General features: G+C 49.2%; 1 protein-coding gene across 1 annotated transcript in view; it reads right to left on the bottom strand.

Annotated features, from left to right (window-relative positions):
• Nucleotides 1-172: 172 nt before the first annotated feature.
• Nucleotides 173-21,214, bottom strand: part of adcy8 (adenylate cyclase 8 (brain)) — a 128,544-nt gene continuing 107,502 nt past the window's right edge. The window contains exons 15-19 of the mRNA XM_056293935.1: nt 19,119-19,277; nt 7,265-7,411; nt 2,216-2,308; nt 1,476-1,590; nt 173-819 (exon numbers count right to left, since the gene is read on the bottom strand). Of these exons, the coding sequence (XP_056149910.1) occupies nt 320-819; nt 1,476-1,590; nt 2,216-2,308; nt 7,265-7,411; nt 19,119-19,277 (1,014 nt within the window). The 3' untranslated portion in view covers nt 173-319. The remainder of the gene's footprint in view (nt 820-1,475; nt 1,591-2,215; nt 2,309-7,264; nt 7,412-19,118; nt 19,278-21,214) is intronic.

Genomic DNA, 21,214 nt, shown 5'->3' with positions numbered 1-21,214 from the left:
GGCCAGACACCCCACATCTATAAAAAATTAGACCTTTTATTGTGTTCTTATATATAAAAGAAATGCAAAAAAAGAGAGTGACAACAGACGAGGGTCAGGAGCAGGGTCGGGGAAAGGTCAGGGGACATGAAAAAGGGGGAGGATAGAGTGAAAACAACAGGAGGAACGCTGGACACTCAGACGGAATCGGTCAAACAGACGTCGACGGATAAGGGTGGATGGAAATGGGCCGCAGTCCCGTCTTGTCCTTCCCTTCCTCATCATCCTCCTCTTCACCAGGGCAGCTCCACCTACACCCCACCTTGTCATCCATCTTTTCTCAGGATAGCTCAGTCTTATCCGCCGCCTCCACATGGTGCACTCCCACCACCTCGGAGCCACCAGGCGCCAACAACGTCCTGCGGTTGTAGTGGTGGTGGCCCTTCATGATGCCAGAGTTGTTATTCTCGTTTAGGATCTGTTTCTGTTTCTGTCGGTTGAGCGACTGAACGAGGCCGAGTACCACAGCTGCCAGCGAGTACTGGCCAGTGATCTTGCGTGGCTGCAGGATGAGCGGGTTGGGCTGCACGCGGCCCAGCAGGAAGTGCGTGCGGATCTTCCCTTCCTGCTCGCTGATGCCCTTGACGTAGATCTCACCACGGTACTCAAAGGCGAAGCCACGCTCCTTCAGGATCAGGTAGGTCTCCTCAGGCACCTGGATCTTGCCGCTGACGCCGGTGCTGTCCATCCGGCTGGCCAGGTTCACCGTCTTCCCCCAGATGTCATACTGTGGCTTCTTGGCGCCGATCACGCCAGCCACCACCGAGCCATGAGCCATACCTGTAGAGGAGGAGGAAGAGGATAAAGATAGGGAGGATAAAGAAATGAAGGATAAAGATGAAGATGATTAAACAAGAAGAAAAAAATAAGTAGAAGAGAGGTAAGTAGAAGAAGTAAAAATAGATGAGGAAGAAACAGGAAGAAGAAATAGAAGAATCAAAAGAAAGAGAAACACAAAGGGGGAAATGATGAAATAGATAAAGACTTGAAATAGAAGAAATGGAAGTTGAAATATGAAATGGGTAAATAGTAGAAGGTAGAGAAGAAGAAATAAAAAACAAGGAATCAATGAAATAGAAGAGGGAGAAAGAAAAAATTAAAGACAAAATAGCAGAGGAAATTTAAAAACGAGAAAGAAGAAAAATAGAAATTGATAAAATAGAAGAAATAGAACAAAGAGAAATGGAAGAAGATTTACATCAAATAGAACAAGAAATAAAAAAACAAGGGAAACAAGAAGAAATGTGAAATAGAAGCAAAAATAGAGGAAGAGAAGAAGAAATAGAATGCGAGGAGGTGAAAAATGAGTGAGGTTATCGGTCAACAAGAAAAGCTGGATGAAACCTGGAATCAAGACGAAAGGGGAATGAGGTGAAAAACTACCAGACTCTTGAAATAAAAAAATAAAAAATGGCAGACCGACGCTCGTCTCCTACCGATTCGAAGCTCGAAGTTGTTGAAGGAATGTTTGTTGATCTCCTGGATGCTCTCATTGAGCGCGATGGCAAAATCAGCCAGCGCACAAAGATGACCCCATTTATCTTCACATTGCTTAGAGACAGAAAGAGAGAGAGAGAATGATTCAGCTTGGCGTCAGACCAGAGTCGGGGTCAGAGTTCATTTGAAGGGAGGAGAGGTGTTTGAGGTTGGAGGCGGCGGTGACGTATTACATTCGAGTCAGAGCCCGACCATCTGAGTAGTGAGTGAACTTCATGGTCAGGAGATTGGAGAAAAGACGGAGACGAACAGAGAGGGAGGTGAGCGTCTGTTGCATGTGCGGCTTCCTCAGGAAATAGAACGCTGTAGCACTTCAGACACTGAGGAGTATCCGTCCATCCCGTGTGGTGGCCTGGCGGCCTGTCCAGGGTGTCTCCCCGCCTGCCACCCAATGACTGCTGGGATAGGCTCCAGCATCCCCCCGTGACCCTGAGAGCAGGATAAGCGGCTCGGATAATGGATGGATCCATCCATCTTCTAAATGTCTACCTCTGGTTAACTTTAGGCTTTACTGTATGATATGTCTTTATTTCTTTATTTCTTGGAGGCGCTAGTGTAGCGATCAGGACACATAACTTGGTTCTCTGGGTATTTGTGTGTTTATCACATGGAAAAATGAACCCAAACAGAGGAACAGCTTTCTGCTGGGAGCTGTCCCTGCAGGGGACCTTCGTCTCACCTGTTTTTCTGGCGAGAGTCCGGAGACGGCCATGTAAGTGCTGCCGATCGTCTTGATCTTCTCAATGTCTTGGAAACGATCCTCACCAAGCAGCTATGGACACAAGAGAGGGACAAAAACGTATTCCATTCATTAGCAACCAATAAGTAACTAATTAGTTAGTCACTTATTCATGAATAAGAGTTAAATTGATCGAATAATGATCATATAATAACGATAATGACGAATAATGGTCGGATGACCACGAGTTTTCCCGCACAAAGGTCAGCTTGATCCACCTACTGAGAGTTCTTTCTCTTCGTTTTCTCATTTAATCAACGCCTGTCACAGTTTGTTGACAAGTGGAACAGAAGTACCACTTGGTAGTACCCGCAGTAGTACTGCTCCCAGTAAAACTAATCCACTTGTGTGTGTCTGTAGTGTTTCTCAGGGCAATAAACTGGTTTTGCTTCAGGTTGACTTTGGGTCGTGGTTAAATGTGAATCCTGATTACGTCACCGGGTATTGTCCCACCATCAATCGTGACACAAGGATTTTTTTTGCTCATTCATTTGCACCCCAGGGGCCTCATGTATCAGTCGTTACTATGGGCAAATGTGTGCGCACACACCCATGGGAATTTGTAGCCCTGCAGTTTGTCTCAGAGACCAGTGTAGAACCCGGGTAACCCCTGAATTTAGACAGCGGCTGGCTAACACTGAGGTCTCTGCAGGCCTGGGTGACTGCTGGTTGCAAGAGGTAGACAACAGCTGTTAGGAGGAAGGAACTACAAATACCCATCATGCTCTGCTGCTGACTGTCAGACAATCTTGAGGGCTAAAAAATTCCATGGGTGTGTACGCACAAATTTGCCCATAGTAACGACTGATACATGAGGCCCCCTGGTATCTGCTGCAGTATTTCAGTGCGGCCCTCATCAAATTACACATTAAAGTTTATTTTTATTTTATTTTTGTCATTGTACAGGTTACAGTGAGTGTGTTCTCTGCATGTAACCATCCCATCGTATAGGAGCAGCGGGCAGCTGTAGCACCCGGGGACCACCTCCAGTTCTTCTTTCCACTGCCTTGCTCAGGGGCACAGACAGGAGTATTAACCCTAACATGCATGTCTTTTTGATGGTGGGAGGAAACCGGAGCACCTGAAGGAAACCCACGCAGACACGGGAGAACATGCAAACTCCACACAGAAAGGACCTGGGACGGCCCGGGGTTCGAACCCAGGACCTTCTTGCTGTGAGGCAACAGTGCTGACCACTGGGCCACCGTGCCGCCATCTGCAAACTGACGCTCTGCAAGTATCCGTCTGTCTGCCTCTGTCCGTGTGTGTGTGTGTGTGTGTGTGTCTGTCTGTCTGTCAGCCTGTTTGTGTGTTTGTCTGTGTATCTGTCTGTCAGCCTGTGTCTGTCTGTCTGTCAGCCTGTTTGTGTGTTTGTCTGTGTATCTGTCTGTCAGCCTGTGTCTGTCTGTCTGTCTGCCTGTCTGTCTGTCTGGTGGTGTGTCTATCTGTGTGTGTGTGTGTCTGTCTGTCTGTCAGCCTGTTTGTGTGTTTGTCTGTGTATCTGTCTGTCAGCCTGTGTCTGTCTGTCTGTTTGTTTTCCCGTGTGTCTATGTGTGTGTGGGTCTGCCAGCCTCTGTCTGTGTGTCTATCTGTCAGTGTGTGTGTCTGTCTGGCAGTGTGTATGTCTATCTGTCAGTGTGTGTATCTGTCTGGTGGTGTGTGTGTCTATCTGTCAGTGTGTGTGTCTGTTTGGTGGTGTGTGTGTCTATCTGTCAGCGTGTGTGTCTATCTGTCAGTGTGTGTATCTGTCTGGTGGTGTGTGTGTCTATCTGTCAGTGTGTGTGTCTGTTTGGTGGTGTGTGTGTCTATCTGTCAGTGTGTGTATCTGTCTGGTGGTGTGTGTGTCTATCTGTCAGTGTGTGTGTCTGTTTGGTGGTGTGTGTGTCTATCTGTCAGCGTGTGTGTCTCTCTGGTGGTGTGTGTGTCTATCTGTCAGTGTGTGTGTCTCTGTGGTGGTGTGTGTGTCTATCTGTCAGTGTGTGTGTCTCTGTGGTGGTGTGTGTGTCTATCTGTCTGGTGGTGTGTGTGTCTATCTGTTGGTGTGTGTGTCTATCTGGTGGTGTGTGTGTCTATCTGTCTGGTGGTGTGTGTGTCTATCTGTTGGTGTGTGTGTCTATCTGGTGGTGTGTGTGTCTATCTGTCTGGTGGTGTGTGTGTCTATCTGTCAGTGTGTGTGTCTCTGTGGTGGTGTGTGTGTCTATCTGTCTGGTGGTGTGTGTGTCTATCTGTCAGTGTGTGTGTCTCTGTGGTGGTGTGTGTGTCTATCTGTCTGGTGGTGTGTGTGTCTATCTGTCAGCGTGTGTGTCTCTCTGGTGGTGTGTGTGTCTATCTGTCAGCGTGTGTGTCTCTCTGGTGGTGTGTGTGTCTCTCTGTCAGTGTGTGTGTCTCTGTGGTGGTGTGTGTGTCTATCTGTCTGGTGGTGTGTGTGTCTATCTGTTGGTGTGTGTGTCTCTCTGGTGGTGTGTGTGTGTCTCTCTGGTGGTGTGTGTGTCTATCTGTCAGCGTGTGTGTCTCTCTGGTGGGGTGTGTGTCTATCTGTCAGTGTGTGTGTCTCTCTGGTGGTGTGTGTGTCTATCTGTCAGTGTGTGTGTCTGTTTGGTGGTGTGTGTGTCTATCTGTCAGCGTGTGTGTCTCTCTGGTGGTGTGTGTGTCTATCTGTCAGTGTGTGTGTCTCTGTGGTGGTGTGTGTGTCTATCTGTCAGTGTGTGTGTCTCTGTGGTGGTGTGTGTGTCTATCTGTCTGGTGGTGTGTGTGTCTATCTGTTGGTGTGTGTGTCTATCTGGTGGTGTGTGTGTCTATCTGTCTGGTGGTGTGTGTGTCTATCTGTCAGTGTGTGTGTCTCTGTGGTGGTGTGTGTGTCTATCTGTCTGGTGGTGTGTGTGTCTATCTGTCAGTGTGTGTGTCTCTGTGGTGGTGTGTGTGTCTATCTGTCTGATGGTGTGTGTGTCTATCTGTCAGCGTGTGTGTCTCTCTGGTGGTGTGTGTGTCTATCTGTCAGCGTGTGTGTCTCTCTGGTGGTGTGTGTGTCTCTCTGTCAGTGTGTGTGTCTCTGTGGTGGTGTGTGTGTCTATCTGTCTGGTGGTGTGTGTGTCTATCTGTTGGTGTGTGTGTCTCTCTGGTGGTGTGTGTGTCTATCTGTCAGCGTGTGTGTCTCTCTGGTGGGGTGTGTGTCTATCTGTCAGTGTGTGTGTCTCTCTGGTGGTGTGTGTGTCTCTCTGTCAGTGTGTGTGTCTCTCTGTCAGTGTGTGTGTCTCTGTGGTGGTGTGTGTGTCTATTGTGTGTCTATCTGTCAGTGTGTGTGTCTCTCTGGTGGTGTGTGTGTCTCTCTGTCAGTGTGTGTGTCTCTCTGTCAGTGTGTGTGTCTCTGTGGTGGTGTGTGTGTCTATTGTGTGTCTATCTGTCAGTGTGTGTGTCTCTCTGGTGGTGTGTGTGTCTATCTGTCGGTGTGTGTGTCTCTCTGTCGGTGTGTGTGTCTCTCTGGTGGTGTGTGTGTGTCTCTCTGGTGGTGTGTGTGTCTCTCTGGTGGTGTGTGTGTCTCTCTGGTGGTATGTGTGTGTCTCTCTGGTGGTGTGTGTGTCTCTCTGGTGGTGTGTGTGTCTCTCTGGTGGTGTGTGTGTCTCTCTGGTGGTGTGTGTGTGTCTCTCTGGTGGTGTGTGTGTCTCTCTGGTGGTGTGTGTGTCTCTCTGGTGGTATGTGTGTGTCTCTCTGGTGGTGTGTGTGTCTATCTGTCTGGCGGTGTGTGTGTCTGTGTGGCGGTGTGTGTGTCTATCTGTCAGTGTGTGTCTCTCTGGTGGTGTGTGTGTCTATCTGTCTGGTGGTGTGTGTGTCTCTCTGTCAGTGTGTGTGTCTATCTGTCAGTGTGTGTGTCTCTCTGGTGGTGTGTGTGTCTGTCTCTGGTGGTGTGTGTGTGTCTCTCTGGTGGTGTGTGTGTCTCTCTGGTGGTGTGTGTGTCCCTCTGGTGGTGTGTGTGTGTCTCTCTGTCGGTGTGTGTGTCTCTCTGTCTGGTGGTGTGTGTGTCTGTGTGGTGGTGTGTGTGTCTCTCTGGTGGTGTGTGTGTCTGTGTGGCGGTGTGTGTGTCTATCTGTCTGGTGGTGTGTGTGTCTGTGTGGCGGTGTGTGTGTCTATCTGTCTGGTGGTGTGTGTGTCTCTCTGGTGGTGTGTGTGTCTGTGTGGTGGTGTGTGTGTCTATCTGTCTGGTGGTGTGTGTGTCTCTCTGGTGGTGTGTGTGTCTGTCTCTGGTGGTGTGTGTGTCTATCTGTCTGGTGGTGTGTGTGTTTGTGTGGCGGTGTGTGTGTCTATCTGTCTGGTGGTGTGTGTGTCTCTCTGGTGGTGGTGTGTGTGTCTGTGTGGTGATGTGTGTGTCTATCTGTCTGGTGGTGTGTGTGTCTCTCTGGTGGTGGTGTGTGTGTCTGTCTGGTGGTGTGTGTGTCTGTGTGGTGGTGTGTGTCTCTCTGGTGGTGGTGTGTGTGTCTGTGTGGCGGTGTGTGTGTCTATCTGTCTGGTGGTGTGTGTGTCTGTGTGGCGGTGTGTATCCAGGCGGTTAAAAGACAAGTCTGTCCCAGTCTGGAGCAGGCCAGGCCTGCCCTGAGTGCTGTGGAGGAGCTCAGCTGTTGTCTGTTGGGCCGCCACCTCGCGGGTGACGCTGACATTTCTGTCACAGAACGCCCTTCGGCGGCGACTTGAGACCACCACTTCCTGTGGGCCAGTCTGTCACTACAGTCTCCGTGTAAACCCGCCAACATGGCAAACATAACGACTGGCAACGAGCGGGATTTCATTTCCGCGGAAACTAATTGGCAAGTTTAATTAATGCATGTTGATCACAGGCTGTGACGGTTCACTAGACTGGGCTTGATGTGACCAGGAAGTAATACTGTCATGTTACTTCTGCCAACATGAAAGAACACACACACACACACACACACACACACACACACACACACACACACAGACACACACACCCGCCACCATCCCTCAGATGTTGCTTACCTCATCAAAGTCGGCGATGATCTCGTTGAGGAGCCGGAGGCACTCCACGCCCTGGTTGTTCATCTCCGTCTGTGAGTAGAAGTCGGCGAAGCCCGGGATGGAGGCGAACATGACGCCCACGGCGTCGTAGGACTGGGAGTACAGCTCCTGAGAGCAACATGAAAGAGGGAGACTTTGAATTTCCTTTTCTTTCTCTTTTTTGTGTGTGCACCTCCAGTGGGCGGTGTTTGAAGTTGACGGTGGCAGGTCTTCCTCACCCAGTTTTATTTGGGCGGAAAACGGAATATCTGAGCGGACTGGATTGGACGGGAGACGTCCCCTGAGGGGGGGAAAAACAAAAAAAAACATCTTCTCTGTTCTGAATCCTTGAAGCGTGAGATTATTACCGTGCTTCTGTGGTTACCAGCCACAATGAGATGCTGACAAGAGCAACGTTCGCTCACAGCATAACTACGGCAGCCGAACACGGCGGCTGTGAGCGAAATGTGACATATGAAGGCAGCAGGTGTTGCGCACGACGAGTCTGCAGTGAATCCTACTGATTTTAGTTGCATTGCAACGTCAGCTGTGAAGTGGTTTTTTTGGCTTCATCAGAACGTGACCTCCAGCTCTGCACTGGGGCGGTTTGCAGCTGAGAGTGAAATGGTCGGGATGAGAGTCAGCACCTCCAGGTCTGAGGCCATGGTCCTCTACCGGAAAATGGTGGATTGCTCCCCAAGGGTTGGGGATGAGTTGTTGCCTCAACCGAAGGAGTTCAAGTGTCTCGGGGTCTTGTTCAGGAGTGAGGGTAGGATGGAGCGGGAGATTGACAGGTGGATTGGTGCAGCATCAGCAGTAATGTGGACGTTGTACCGGACCGTTGTGGTGAAGAGGGAGCTGAGCCGGAAGACAAAGCTCTCAATTTACCAGTCAGTCTTCCTCCCAACCCTCACCTATGGTCATGAGCTTTGGGTAGTGACCGAAAGGGCGAGATCGTGGATACAAGCGGCTGAAATGAGTTTCCTCCGTAGGGTCTCTGGGCTCAGCCTTGAGTCCAAGTGTCTCGGGGTCTTGTTCAGGAGTGAGGGTAGGATGGAGCGGGAGATTGACAGGTGGATTGGTGCAGCATCAGCAGTAATGTGGACGTTGTACCGGACCGTTGTGGTGAAGAGGGAGCTGAGCCGAAAGACAAAGCTCTCAATTTACCAGTCAGTCTTCCTTCCAATCCTCACCTATGGTCATGAGCTTTGGGTAGTGACCGAAAGGGTGAGATCGTGGATACAAGCGGCTGAAATGAGTTTCCTCCGTAGGGTGTCTGGGCTCAGCCTTAGAGATAGGGTGAGGAGCTCGGACATCCGGAGGGAGCTTGGAGCAGAGCCGCTGCTCCTTCTCGCTGAAAGGAGCCAGTTGAGGTGGTTCAGGCATCTGATCAGGATGCCTCCTGGGCACCTTCCTTTGGAGGTTTACCAGGCATGGCCAACTGGGAGGAGACCCCGGAGTAGACCCAGAACTCACTGGAGGGACTACATGTCCAGTCTAGCCTGGGAACTCCTTGGGATCCCCCAGGAGGAGCTGCAGGGCGTTGCTGGGGAGAGGGACGTCTGGAGTGGTCTACTTAGCTTGCTGCCACCGTGACCCGACCCCGGAGAGGCGGCTGAAGATGATATGAGATGTCAGCAACACTGGGGGTCCAAGAGACAAATGGCTGCCATGTAAGTCACTGTGACATGATTGGCAGGGCCGAATATTCATAGACTCCCTCATCAAGTTCTGTTTTCTCAACATGATTCAGTCGCGAAGACACACACACACACATCCAAACACACAAGTCTGCTGACTACACACGGGTTTGTACAAAGAGACTGGGGGAAGAGTCACTTGTGTGTGTGTGTGTGTGTGTGTGTGTGTGTGTGCGTGCGTGTGTGTTAATCTCACGAAAACAAAAATCAGTGCTGTCGGCCCAAATTGAGCACTCAGATGGTTTAGTGCCTTGCTCGAGGGCACGCTGACAGCAGCTGTTGTAAATAAGGGCGTCACTTGTTGTTTACACCCGGACCAGAGATTTTCCAGCTGTCAGTCATTTGCTGTTGTTGCTGTTCACAGTCTGCACCACTAAGAGGCACTCTTGAGCCTCCATTAGAATTCTGCTCCTTTTGACACGGCACCAGACGGTGTCAAGTCACACCAATCATGGACAAATTTAATAATGGATGAATAATTGACATGTGTAGCTCAATTAGATGAATTAATAATGCTGGAGTAAGTCACCTTCCTGTCATGTTGTCGGTTAACGCCGTGATACAGGTGGGGTGATACAGGTGGGGCGATACAGGTGGAGCGATACAGGTGGAGTAATACAGGCGGAGTGATACAGGTGGGGTGATACAGGTGGAGTGATACAGGTGGGGCGATACAGGTGGAGCAATACAGGTGGGGTGATACAGGTGGGGCGATACAGGTGGAGTAATACAGTTGGGGTGATACAGGTGGGGCGATACAGGTGGGGCGATACAGGTGGAGTGATACAGGTGGGGCGATACAGGTGGGGTGATACAGGTGGAGTGATACAGGTGGAGTGATACAGGTGGGGCGATACAGGTGGAGTGATACAGGTGGGGTGATACAGGTGGGGTGATACAGGTGGGGTGATACAGATGGAGTGATACAGATGGAGTGATACAGGTGGGGTGATACAGGTGGGGTGATACAGGTGGAGTGATACAGGTGGAGTGTATCTGAATGTGTCTGAAGGGGTTATTCACGGACTGGCGTGTTTGTAAGTGGATGGTAAAAGCTGAATAACTGATGATTGTGTCCTGTAGGGTTTTCTGACTACTGTCCCGTATGTGGTGGTTGTGTACTGTTGTACAGAACTCATACTGACATTTAACGCCCGTTACTGAGATATTCTGAAGCCATCAGTTATACAATGCCAGTCTATTCAGTTGGCTACCAACATGGGGATCGCCGGTTCGAATCCCCGCGTCACCTCCGGCTTGGTGGGGCGTCCCTACAGACACAATTGTCCGTGTCTGCGGGTGGGAAGCCGGATGTGGGTCGCTGCACTAGCGCCTCCTCTGGTCGGTCGGGGCGCCTGTTCGGGGGGGGGGGACTGGGGGGAATAGCGTGATCCTCCCACGCGCTACGTCCCCCTGGTGAAACTCCTCACTGTCAGGTGAAAAGAAGCGGCTGGTGACTCCACATGTATGGGAGGAGGCATGTGGTGGTCTGCAACCCTTCCCGGATCGGCCCCCCCCCCCCCCCCCAGATTAGCAGAGAGGGTGGAGCAGCGACCGGGACACACACACACACACACACACATACACACAAGCCTTGCTGGGTGTCTAAATGACGGAACAATAAGCAGCCTGATTAATAATGGGACATGTGATTAGGGGCTGACCTGCATTTTTAATTGGACCCTTTCTTAATTAAGAAAAGACGCGGCAGCAGCAGCAGCAGCAGCAGCAGAATGATATCTGCGCTCCTCTCCTGACATCCATAATTCAGAGGCCACGGCGTCTTTTGTTCGAGGGGCGAAGGAAAATTAAAGCAGTAAATGGTTGAGGAGTTTTCTGAGGACACCCTCACCTTTTTATTCCACGGGCCGACCGTCAGAACTGTATGGGAAGATTTATGAATGAAACGGTCTGACTCAGACTGTATATTCAGTCTGAAACCCCGAAGGTCCTCGTTTCGGGTTTCACAGTGCCTGTCCTGTGTGGGCCTCCTAGGGCATCTCGTGTAGAGACCACGTTACCGATGGAGAGTGAGAAGAAGGATTACACATGAAGACTTGTTGACAATCGTCGAGAAGGTAAAACTGAAACGGTAGGGTCCCATCTCGAGAAGTCCCGGCCTTGCCGAGACCTCCTGCAAGGCGGAGTGAGGGGCGGGCGAAGACGAGGGAGACGGAAGAAGCGACGGCTATGTAGCGTCAGAGAGTGGACAGGCCTCGACTTTGCCGGCTTACAGAGGGCAGTTGAGGACAGACAGATGGCGAGGTCTGGTTGCGGATCCAACAGCGGAGCCCCGACGACCTCTCGAGAGGTCACGGGATGGGTGAGGTGAGGTGAGGAGGTCCTGTGTAGGTGGTGGTGAGGTGGGTGTTGTCTGAGCTCCACCCATACTGAATGAGTCAGCAGGGCTGTTGTGTCAGAAACAAACCAGAGAACCTGGCTGAACCTGAGCTTTACTTATTGATGTAGTACTATCTGTAGTACTTATTGATGTAGTACTATCTGTAGTACTACCTGTTGGTGAAGGTCTTCTACCAGCTTGTTCTTGCTGGTTAGACACAACACCGTCACTCCTTCCTCAAACTCAACACTACCTGCCTTCTTCCTCATTTGGCTGCTGTGATGAAGATGGAAAACATATAAAACCTGTCGTTTTTCCTGGCATAGTCCTACCAGACACCAACCATCCACATCCCACACGGCTAAAGAAGAAGAAGAAGAAGAAGAAGAAGAAGAAGAAGAAGAAGAAAGCCACTTTATTTTCTCATTGTACAGGTTACAATGAAATCCATCCTCTGCATGTACCCCATCCTATGGTACAGGAGCAGTGGGGCCATGGGACCAACTCAGGTTCTTCTTTCCATATCCTTGCTCAGGGGCACAGGCAGGAGTATTAACCGTAACATGCATGTCTTTTTGACGGTGGGAGGATCCGGAGCACCCGGAGGAAACCCACGCAGACACGGGGAGAACATGCACACTCCACACAGAAAACGGTCTGGGGTTCAAACCCAGGACCTTCTTGCTGTGAAGCAGCCGTGCTAACCACTAGGCCACCGTGCCGCCTCGGCGATCACGATGTGGAGATTCGTGGATTGGTCATAAATATGTCACCAATGGGGCATCCGGGTAGTGTGGCGGTCTATTCCGTTGCCCGCCAACACGGGGATCTTCAATGTTACCCCCGGCTTGGTGGGGCGTCCCTACAGACACAACTGGCCGTGTCTGTGGGTGAGAAGCCAGATGTGGGTATGTGTTCTGGTCACTGCACTAGCGCCTCCTCTGGTTGGTAGGGGCACCCGTTCGGGGGGGAGGGGGAACTGGGGGGAATAGTGTGATCCTCCCACGTGCTACGTCCCCCTGGTGAAACTCCTCACTGTCAGGTGAAAAGAAGCGGTTGGTGACTCCACATGTATGGGAGGAGGCATGTGGTAGTCTGCAGCCCTCCCCAGATCGGCAGAGGGGGTGGAGCAGGGACCGGAACGGCTCGGAAGACTGGGTTAATTGGCTGGATACAACTGGGGAGAAAAAGCCCCCCCCCCAAATGATTAAATGAAAGTCAGCAATGGAGAGTATTAAGAAGGACAAGTGTTGCATGTAAGTCTTTAGGATGGTAGCGTTGACCGTCAGGTTGTGTCACAGGCCAGATGTATCACTGTCACAGTCATTTGTGTTTGACTGGATAACACGGACACCCACATGACGAGTGGTTTTCATGTTGGTGTTATGATGATTTAAGATTCGGATGTTAGCTAGATCTGGTCAGTGTGTTGACATAATCTACTCCTGTATTGTCACCATGTGTGTCTGGTGTGTGGTGTGTGTCTGTGTGAGGGTCTATAAACGGCCCAGCTAAAGCACTTGGGGCCTTGATTCTTTTTGGAGGTTATTGGGGATGATCGGGGGCACCTATAAAAAATAGCAGAACATTAAAATTATGCATAATTAATTATGCATAAATACGCAAAATGTGCATTTTTCTAAAAATGGCTAAAAACCACTTTTCTCGGCATTCCAGATGATTCTGAGCATCTCTGATTTTTTCACCTATATAAAAAAAAATTTCTGGGACTTAGAAATGTTTTGGCATTATGCCAAATAAATGCATTTTTGCAAAAATGCATTTATGATCCTCATTTTTTTTTGGAGGTGGTAGGTATTGTTCCAGAGAGGACCAGAAAAATAGCAGAAAACTAAAATAATTATAATGATTATGAAAAATATGCATTTTCTAAAAATGGCTAAAAACCACTTTTCTCGGCATTTCAGATGATTCTGAGCATTTGGGGGGGGGTTGGAGTGGGGGGGGGTTTAGGGGCAGGGGGAAGGCGGTTAGCTGGCAGGATGAAGAGGAGGGAGATTTAGACTTGTAGCGGGGTTCTTCTATTTCAGATGATTCTGAGTATTTGGGGGGAGGGAGTTGGAGTGGGGGGGGTAAACCACTTTTCTCGGCATTTCAGATGAATCTGAGCATTTGGGGGGGGGGAGTTGGAGTGGGGGGGGTTTAGGGGCAGGGGGAAGGCGGTTAGCTGGCAGGATGAAGAGGAGGGAGATTTAGACTTGTAGCGGGGTTCTTCTATTTCAGATGATTCTGAGTATTTGGGGGGAGGGAGTTGGAGTGGGGGGGGGTAAACCACTTTTCTCGGCATTTCAGATGAATCTGAGCATTTGGGGGGGGGGAGTTGGAGTGGGGGGGGGTTTAGGAGCAGGGGGAAGGCGGTTAGCTGGCAGGATGAAGAGGAGGGAGATTTAGTCGGGTGGAGAACCAAACCGCTACATTGTAGCGGGGTTCCTCTAGTATGTACATATTATGATGTGACACTATATGTGTAGGGGGTTGTGGTTGTGGTAATATGGTGATGTAACTTAAATGCTGTCATTCCCTGGTCTTAAAGGCTGCATTACAGTAAAGTGAGGCCGTTTTCTGAACTTATTCCACTGTTTTAGTGAAATGGACAATGAATGTGTCTACCTGCTTGGAAGCCGGATGTGGGTATGTGTTCTGGTCACTGCACTAGCGCCTCCTCTGGTCAGTTGGGGCGCCTGTTTGGGGGAGGGGAAACTGGGGGGAATATTGTGATCCTCCCACGCGCTACATCCCTCTGGTGAAACTCCTCACTGTCAGGTGAAAGAAGCGGCTGGTGACTCCACATGTATGGGAGGAGGCGTGTGGTGGTCTGCAGCCCTCCCCGGGTCAGCAGAGGGGGTGGAGCAGAGACCGGGATGGCTCGGAGGAGTGGGGTAGTTGGCTGGGTACAATTGCGGAGAAAAACTCCAAACACAAAAAACAAAAAGAAAGAAAAGCTGAATGGAGTTTAAACTCTGAAGAAAAAGCGAGATACTAACTTTTTTGGCTCGCTGACAATGGTGGAGGATTCAAAAGAAAACGTGAGAGGAGAAAAAAAAAGACTTGGGCAGCAGAGCAGAACCTGAGTCACCCCCAGCAGGGACAAACAAACCTACTGTCAAGGTGTTATTAAGCTCCCATCACACGCACACAACCACAACAACCAACATGGGTGGACTGAACCCTTCAATTACTCCATTCTCTCTCTCTCTCTGTCCACCTCTCTCGCTCTCCATCTCGCTCTGTACCTCCCTCCATCTCTCTCATCTCTGTTTTCTCTATCTTTCTCCATCCCTCTCTCCTGCTGTTTTATCTTTCTCTCACATCTCTGTTTTCTGTCATCTCTTTTGCTCTCCATCTCGTGCCAGCTCTCTCTGCTTTCTCTCTCTCCACCTCTCTCTCGCTCTGTTTTATCTTTATCTCTCCATCTCTCTCTGTTTTAATTCAATTCAATTCAATTCAATATGTGCTTTATTGGCATGACATACGTGTACATATTGCCAAAGCATGTAAAACAACAACAACACAATACAACAATGATTATAATAAGAACAGCAACAACAATGATTATAATAATAACAGCAACAACAACAATGATTATAATAATAACAGCAACAACAACAATGATTATAATAAGAACAGCAACAACAATGATTATAATAATAACAGCAACAACAATGATTATAATAAGAACAGCAACAACAATGATTATAATAATAACAACAACAACGATGATTATAATAAGAACAGCAACAACAATGATTATAATAATAACAGCAACAACAATGATTATAATAATAACAGCAACAACAATGATTATAATAATAACAGCAACAACAACAATGATTATGATATCAAACAAAGCCAGCAGCAATAGGTGCCGTCCCCCACTGTCTCTCAGGTTGTGGCAGGAAAATATAAATCTTGCTGCAATGCTCGCCGCTGGCCCCCCTCCCAGCACCACCCACAGCTTACCTGCGTCCTCCATCTCTCCACCTCTCTCTCGCTCTGTTTTATCTTTCTCTCGTCATCTCTTTCTCTCTCCACCTCTCCCTCTGTTTTATCACTCTCTCCATCTCTCTCTCTCTCCTCCATGTAGAGGTGGAAGGGCAGTCCTCTCTCTCCTCCATGTAGAGGTGGATGAAGGGCAGTCCTCTCTCTCCTCCATGTAGAGGTGGAAGGGCAGTCCTCTCAATCCTCCATGTACAGGTGGATGAAGGGCAGTCCACTCTCTCCTCCATGTACAGGTGGATGAAGGTCAGTCCTCTCTGTCCTCCATGTAGAGGTGGATGAAGGGCAGTCCTCTCTGTCCTCCATGTAGAGGTGGATGAAGGGCAGTCCTCTCTCTCCTCCATGTAGAGGTGGATGAAGGGCAGTCCTCTCTGTCCTCCATGTAGAGGTGGATGAAGGGCAGTCCTCTCTCTCCTCCATGTAGAGGTGGAAGGGCAGTCCTCTCTGTCCTCCATGTAGAGGTGGAAGGGCAGTCCTCTCTCTCCTCCATGTAGAGGTGGATGAAGGGCAGTCTTCTCTCTCCTCCATGTAGAGGTGGAAGAAGGGCAGTCTTCTCTGTCCTCCATGTAGAGGTGGAAGAAGGGCAGTCCTCTCTGTCCTCCATGTAGAGGTGGATGAAGGGCAGTCCTCTCTCTCCTCCATGTAGAGGTGGAAGAAGGGCAGTCTTCTCTCTCCTCCATGTAGAGTTGGAAGAAGGGCAGTCCTCTCTCTCCTCCATGTAGAGGTGGATGAAGGGCAGTCCTCTCTCTCCTCCATGTAGAGGTGGATGAAGGGCAGTCCTCTCTGTCCTCCATGTAGAGGTGGATGAAGGGCAGTCCTCTCTGTCCTCCATGTAGAGGTGGAAGAAGGGCAGTCCTCTCTGTCCTCCATGTAGAGGTGGAAGGGCAGACCTCTCTCTCCTCCATGTAGAGGTGGATGAAGGGCAGTCCTCTCTCTCCTCCATGTAGAGGTGGATGAAGGGCAGTCCTCTCTGTCCTCCATGTAGAGGTGGAAGAAGGGCAGTCCTCTCTCTCCTCCATGTAGATGTTGATGAAGGGCAGTCCTCTCTCTCCTCCATGTAGAGGTGGATGAAGGGCAGTCCTCTCTCTCCTCCATGTAAAGGTGGATGAAGGGCAGTCCTCTCTGTCCTCCATGTAGAGGTGGATGAAGGGCAGTCATCTCTCTCCTCCATGTAAAGGTGGATGAAGGGCAGTCCTCTCTCTCCTCCATGTAAAGGTGGATGAAGGGCAGTCCTTTCTGTCCTCCATGTAGAGGTGGATGAAGGGCAGTCCTCTCTGTCCTCCATGTAGAGGTGGAAGAAGGGCAGTCCTCTCTCTCCTCCATGTAGAGGTGGATGAAGGGCAGTCCTCTCTGTCCTCCATGTAGAGGTGGATGAAGGGCAGTCCTCTCTCTCCTCCATGTAGAGGTGGATGAAGGGCAGTCCTCTCTCTCCTCCATGTAGAGGTGGAAGGGCAGTCCTCTCTCTCCTCCATATAGAGGTGGAAGAAGGGCAGTCCTCTCTCTCCTCCATGTAGAGGTGGATGAAGGGCAGTCCTCTCTCTCCTCCATGTAAAGGTGGATGAAGGGTAGTCCTCTCTCTCCTCCATGTAGAGGTGGATGAAGGGCAGTCCTCTCTGTCCTCCATGTAGAGGTGGATGAAGGGTAGTCCTCTCTCTTCTCCATGTAGAGGTGGATGAAGGGCAGTCCTCTCTGTCCTCCATATAGAGGTGGAAGAAGGGCAGTCCTCTCTCTCCTCCATGTAGAGGTGGATGAAGGGCAGTCCTCTCTCTCCTCCATGTAGAAGTGGATGAAGGGCAGTCATGGAGTCTCTTGGTCTTTGTAACGTGGAGGTGTTTGGCAGCAGGTTGTAATGAGCAGTAAAGGTTAAAGGTCTGTTGAGGAAGTTGATGTTAAACGCGATGGAGATGAAACGGCGAGGAGGGAGAAGAACCAAATCACATCTCTTGTTTACCAGCAGTGGAGGCAGAAAAATGTGACTTGAATATTTTCCCAGAGCACATTCCCCCCTTACCTCCGTCTGTCGTCTCTGCTTATCTGGCGTTTATGGAGTCAGCCATGACTCACCTAAACAGCTTTTTAACTTTCGCAACAGCTGACACTTGTTTTTGTTTTTGTGCCGCATTAACTCTTCCCAGACTTATAACCCATCAGTAACCCTTCACGAAGACCTGTTAAATGGTCTTCATTCTGTCGTCCTGATGGCAAGATCATCTGTTAACCACTCCACAAACACCATCACACTATTCTCCATGAGACCAGAGATCACCAAACCTTACCACTGGGGAAATGAAGAGACACATCAAAGATGGAGCCAGACAAAGAGGCGTTTTCAAAGATAGAATGGCAGGTTGGCAACAAACAAGTTCTACATTAATGATTTTTTAAAATTTATTGTTATTTGGGTTTTTGAGGCCTCAAGTTTTGCCTCAAGTGAAGGAGCTCAAGTATCTCGGGGTCTTGTTCAGGAGTGAGGGTAGGATGGAGTGGGAGATTGACAGGCGGATTGGTGCAGCATCAGCAGTAATGTGGACGTTGTACCGGATCGTTGTGGTGAAGAGGGAGCTGAGCCGGAAGGCAAAGCTCTCAATTTACCAGTCAGTCTTCCTTCCAACCCTCACCTATGGTCATGAGCTTTGGGTAGTGACCAAAAGGGTGAGATCGCGGATACAAGCGGCTGAAATGAGTTTCCTCCGTAGGGTGTCTGGGGTCAGCCTTAGAGATAGGGTGAGGAGCTCGGACATCCGGAGGGAGCTCGGAGTAGAGCCGCTGCTCCTTCGTGTCGAAAGGAGCCAGTTGAGCTGGTTCGGGCATCTGATCAGCATGCCTCCTGGGTGCCTTCCTTTGGGGGTTTTCTGGGCACGTCCAAGTGGGAGGAGACCCCGGGGTAGACCCAGAACTCGCTGGAGGGACTACATGTCCAATCTGGCCTGGGAATGCCTTGGGATCCCCCAGGAGGAGCTGGAGGGTGTTGCTCCGGAACGGGACATCTGGAGTGCCCTACTTAGCTTGCTGCCACTGCGACCCGACCCCGGAGAAGCAGCTGATGATGAATAAATGAATGAATATTTGGGGTTTTTTTTGGGGGGGGGGTTCCACTAAAAATCAGTGCACGTACAAACAGCTCGGCGGTTCTTTTCAGACTGTCAACTGCCATGTTTGATGCGCTCTAATGTCTCATTGGCTGACAAGAGTTTCTGAGAGTATTTTTCTTTTCTTTTTTTAATGGCGGTTGGTGCCCAAAATGTTGCATTGCCACCTGTTGGTTTAAAATATAACTTTTGCGAGTGATTGACAATTAGTATGACCGTTAAGTGTCTGATGTGCCATCTTTGTCTAATCATCTAGTGCACATACACTCAGTAGACTGGGCTTTTCCCAAAGGTAAAAAAAAAACTGGCCCGTGGTTTGATACCTGTAGCCCATCCCAACATTTTCCCCAGATTCTGGCATATCTTTAAATCTCAGATGGGGCTGCGATCTATCTGAACTGGGCTGTTTTGTTGACCTTTCAGTAACACTACAATCTGAAAGAGAGACTGAAGTGATGGAACGTTAACCAGTCAGTGCTCTCATGGTACGTCTGTCTTCACTATGGGCTGTTGTTTGTGTTTAACCCTCAACTGAGTCAAGACGTACTGATGTTACCCTACAGCCATTACATCTGAGCCTCCCATTCTGCTTTCAAAATGCCAGTTTCTAGAAATGCCCCATCATCCAGCGTCATCTCTGACTTGCAGTTACTTATCGCTTGGAAATGAAACGGAGGGCTAATCCAAACCTCGTTGTCGCGGTCCTTCTCCAGGAAGTGTCGGGCGACATGGCTGGGCAGGATGTTCCGGAGCATGTTCTCGTTGTGTTCCCGAAGCTCCTTCATCTCGTTTATCTCCTCCTTCGCCTGGACTCGCCACAGGAAGTCCAGTCGCGCCGTGTACTCCAGCTGGAAACCACCAAGATAAAGACACTGAAATAAGGACACTTGAACCACTGTTTGAAATCCAGCATTGCGATATGGCAAAGAAGATTCTAATTTACAGTGGATCAGAAGCAAAATGCATCCATTATTGTCATACCTCCTTCTTTCTGACTCGTCTAACAGGAGTATCAAATCGGCTCTGTGCATAACTGTCGTCAATTCTGTCCATCCATCCGTCCATCTGCTCATCCTCATAATTGTGGACGTAACTTGATATGTACAACTTGAAACGGTTCACCCGTTTGCTAGGAGGTGCAGGTGAAAGTTTGTGGACAGTTGTGTGCATGTCGTTGACATTTATCCATGGTAAATCTTGCAGGCATCATGAAAAATATGCCATTGTCAATAGCACATGCCAACAAACAGGAAACTGGCATGACCGCCGCAGTAGAAAGTGGAAGTCAGTGAACCACAGTTATGCACAGAGCCGATTGTCTTGAGGGAAGGTGAGGAACTTAAATCCTTCACCTCTGGATCTACTGTCCGACCAGCTGCACCCATTCTTTAAATTTGTCTTTCAAATCTGGACAAGTCGTGATGAACTCCTGTCATGTGATCTGGTCAAAGATCCAAATGTAAACAGAGAGCTGCAGCAGCCAATGAGAGAGCGGAGTGTTGGACAGGGGGAAACAAATCGGGGAGTGCTGAAGGGGAGATGCCCCGCCCACATGTCTGTTTTGGTTTGGTGCTGTGGAATTGTGAAAGACTTGTTTTTTTGTGACTCTGCTAGTGTTTGATCTGTCACGTTTAAATGTTTTTAATTCATTTTATTTTTTATCTCTTTTCTTTCTGTTTTTCATTTTCTGTCTATTTTCTTCTTTGGTCATTAGCTACTTTTTTGTGCACTTTATCTTATTGTAATGCAAATTGCATTGAATTTTAAAGAAATACACTGATCTTATATGATGTTATATTCAACACAGGTGCCTGACATTCACACTTTTATTCCAAGTGTCGATATTTGGGTCATATTCAAAATTCAGCTTCACATGTCTCACATTCTTCTCAGACAGATGTCATAAAGCAGCCCTGTGAATGAGAAAAAAAAACAGGAAACAGGAAAGAAAAAGAGCCATCTCTTACTAGTCAGCAAAACTCCCTGTGTGCATCTTTCCATTAACAAACCACTTTAAGAATAAATGGAGTGGCGTCCGGGTGACGTGGCGGTCTATTCCATTACCTACCAACATGGGGATTTGATCCCCATGTTGGTACCGGGGATTGCCAGTTCGAATTCCCACATTGCCTCCGGCTTGGTCGGGCCTCCCTACAAACACAATTGGCCGTGTCTGTGGGTGGATGTGGGTATGTGTCCTGGTCGCTGCACTAGCACCTCCTCTGGTCGGTCGGGGCGCCTGTTCGGGGGGGAGGGGGAACTGGGGGGAACAGTGTGATCCTCCAACGTGCTACGTCCCCCTGGTGAAACTCCTCACTGTCAGGTGAAAAGAAGCGGCTGGTGACTCCACATGTATTGGAGGAGGCATGTGGTGGTCTGCAACCCTTCCCGGATCGGCAGAGGGGGTGGAGCAGCGACCGGGACGACTCGGAAGAGTGGGGTAATTGGCCGGATACAATTGGGGAGAAAAGGTGGGGAAAATTAAAAAAACAAAAAGGATAAATGGAGGGGAGGGAACAACTTGTTCCATCTGAGTAATTTCTGCCACTAGCAGATGGAAAAGCCAACCAGTGATTCATAAACAGCAGCACATTTAAAACTGCTGAAGGTCACGTCAATTACGCAACACGAGAGAACAGAATCAGTCTCATGTGGAACAAAGAAATGATGATAAGGAACACAAATTGCTTTTCAGTAGGTACAATTAACACAAAGTCATTTGAATGCATTAGAGGCCAAAAAAAAACAGCACCATTTATTTTGTATTGATAAAAAAAAATAGTTC

The sequence above is a fragment of the Lampris incognitus genome, chromosome 14 (genome assembly GCF_029633865.1).
Source record: "Lampris incognitus isolate fLamInc1 chromosome 14, fLamInc1.hap2, whole genome shotgun sequence".
In the NCBI taxonomy this organism is placed as follows: Eukaryota; Metazoa; Chordata; class Actinopteri; order Lampriformes; family Lampridae; genus Lampris; species Lampris incognitus.
Note: the sequence above shows the minus strand (reverse complement) of the source record. Positions and strands in the feature narration are given on the sequence as shown.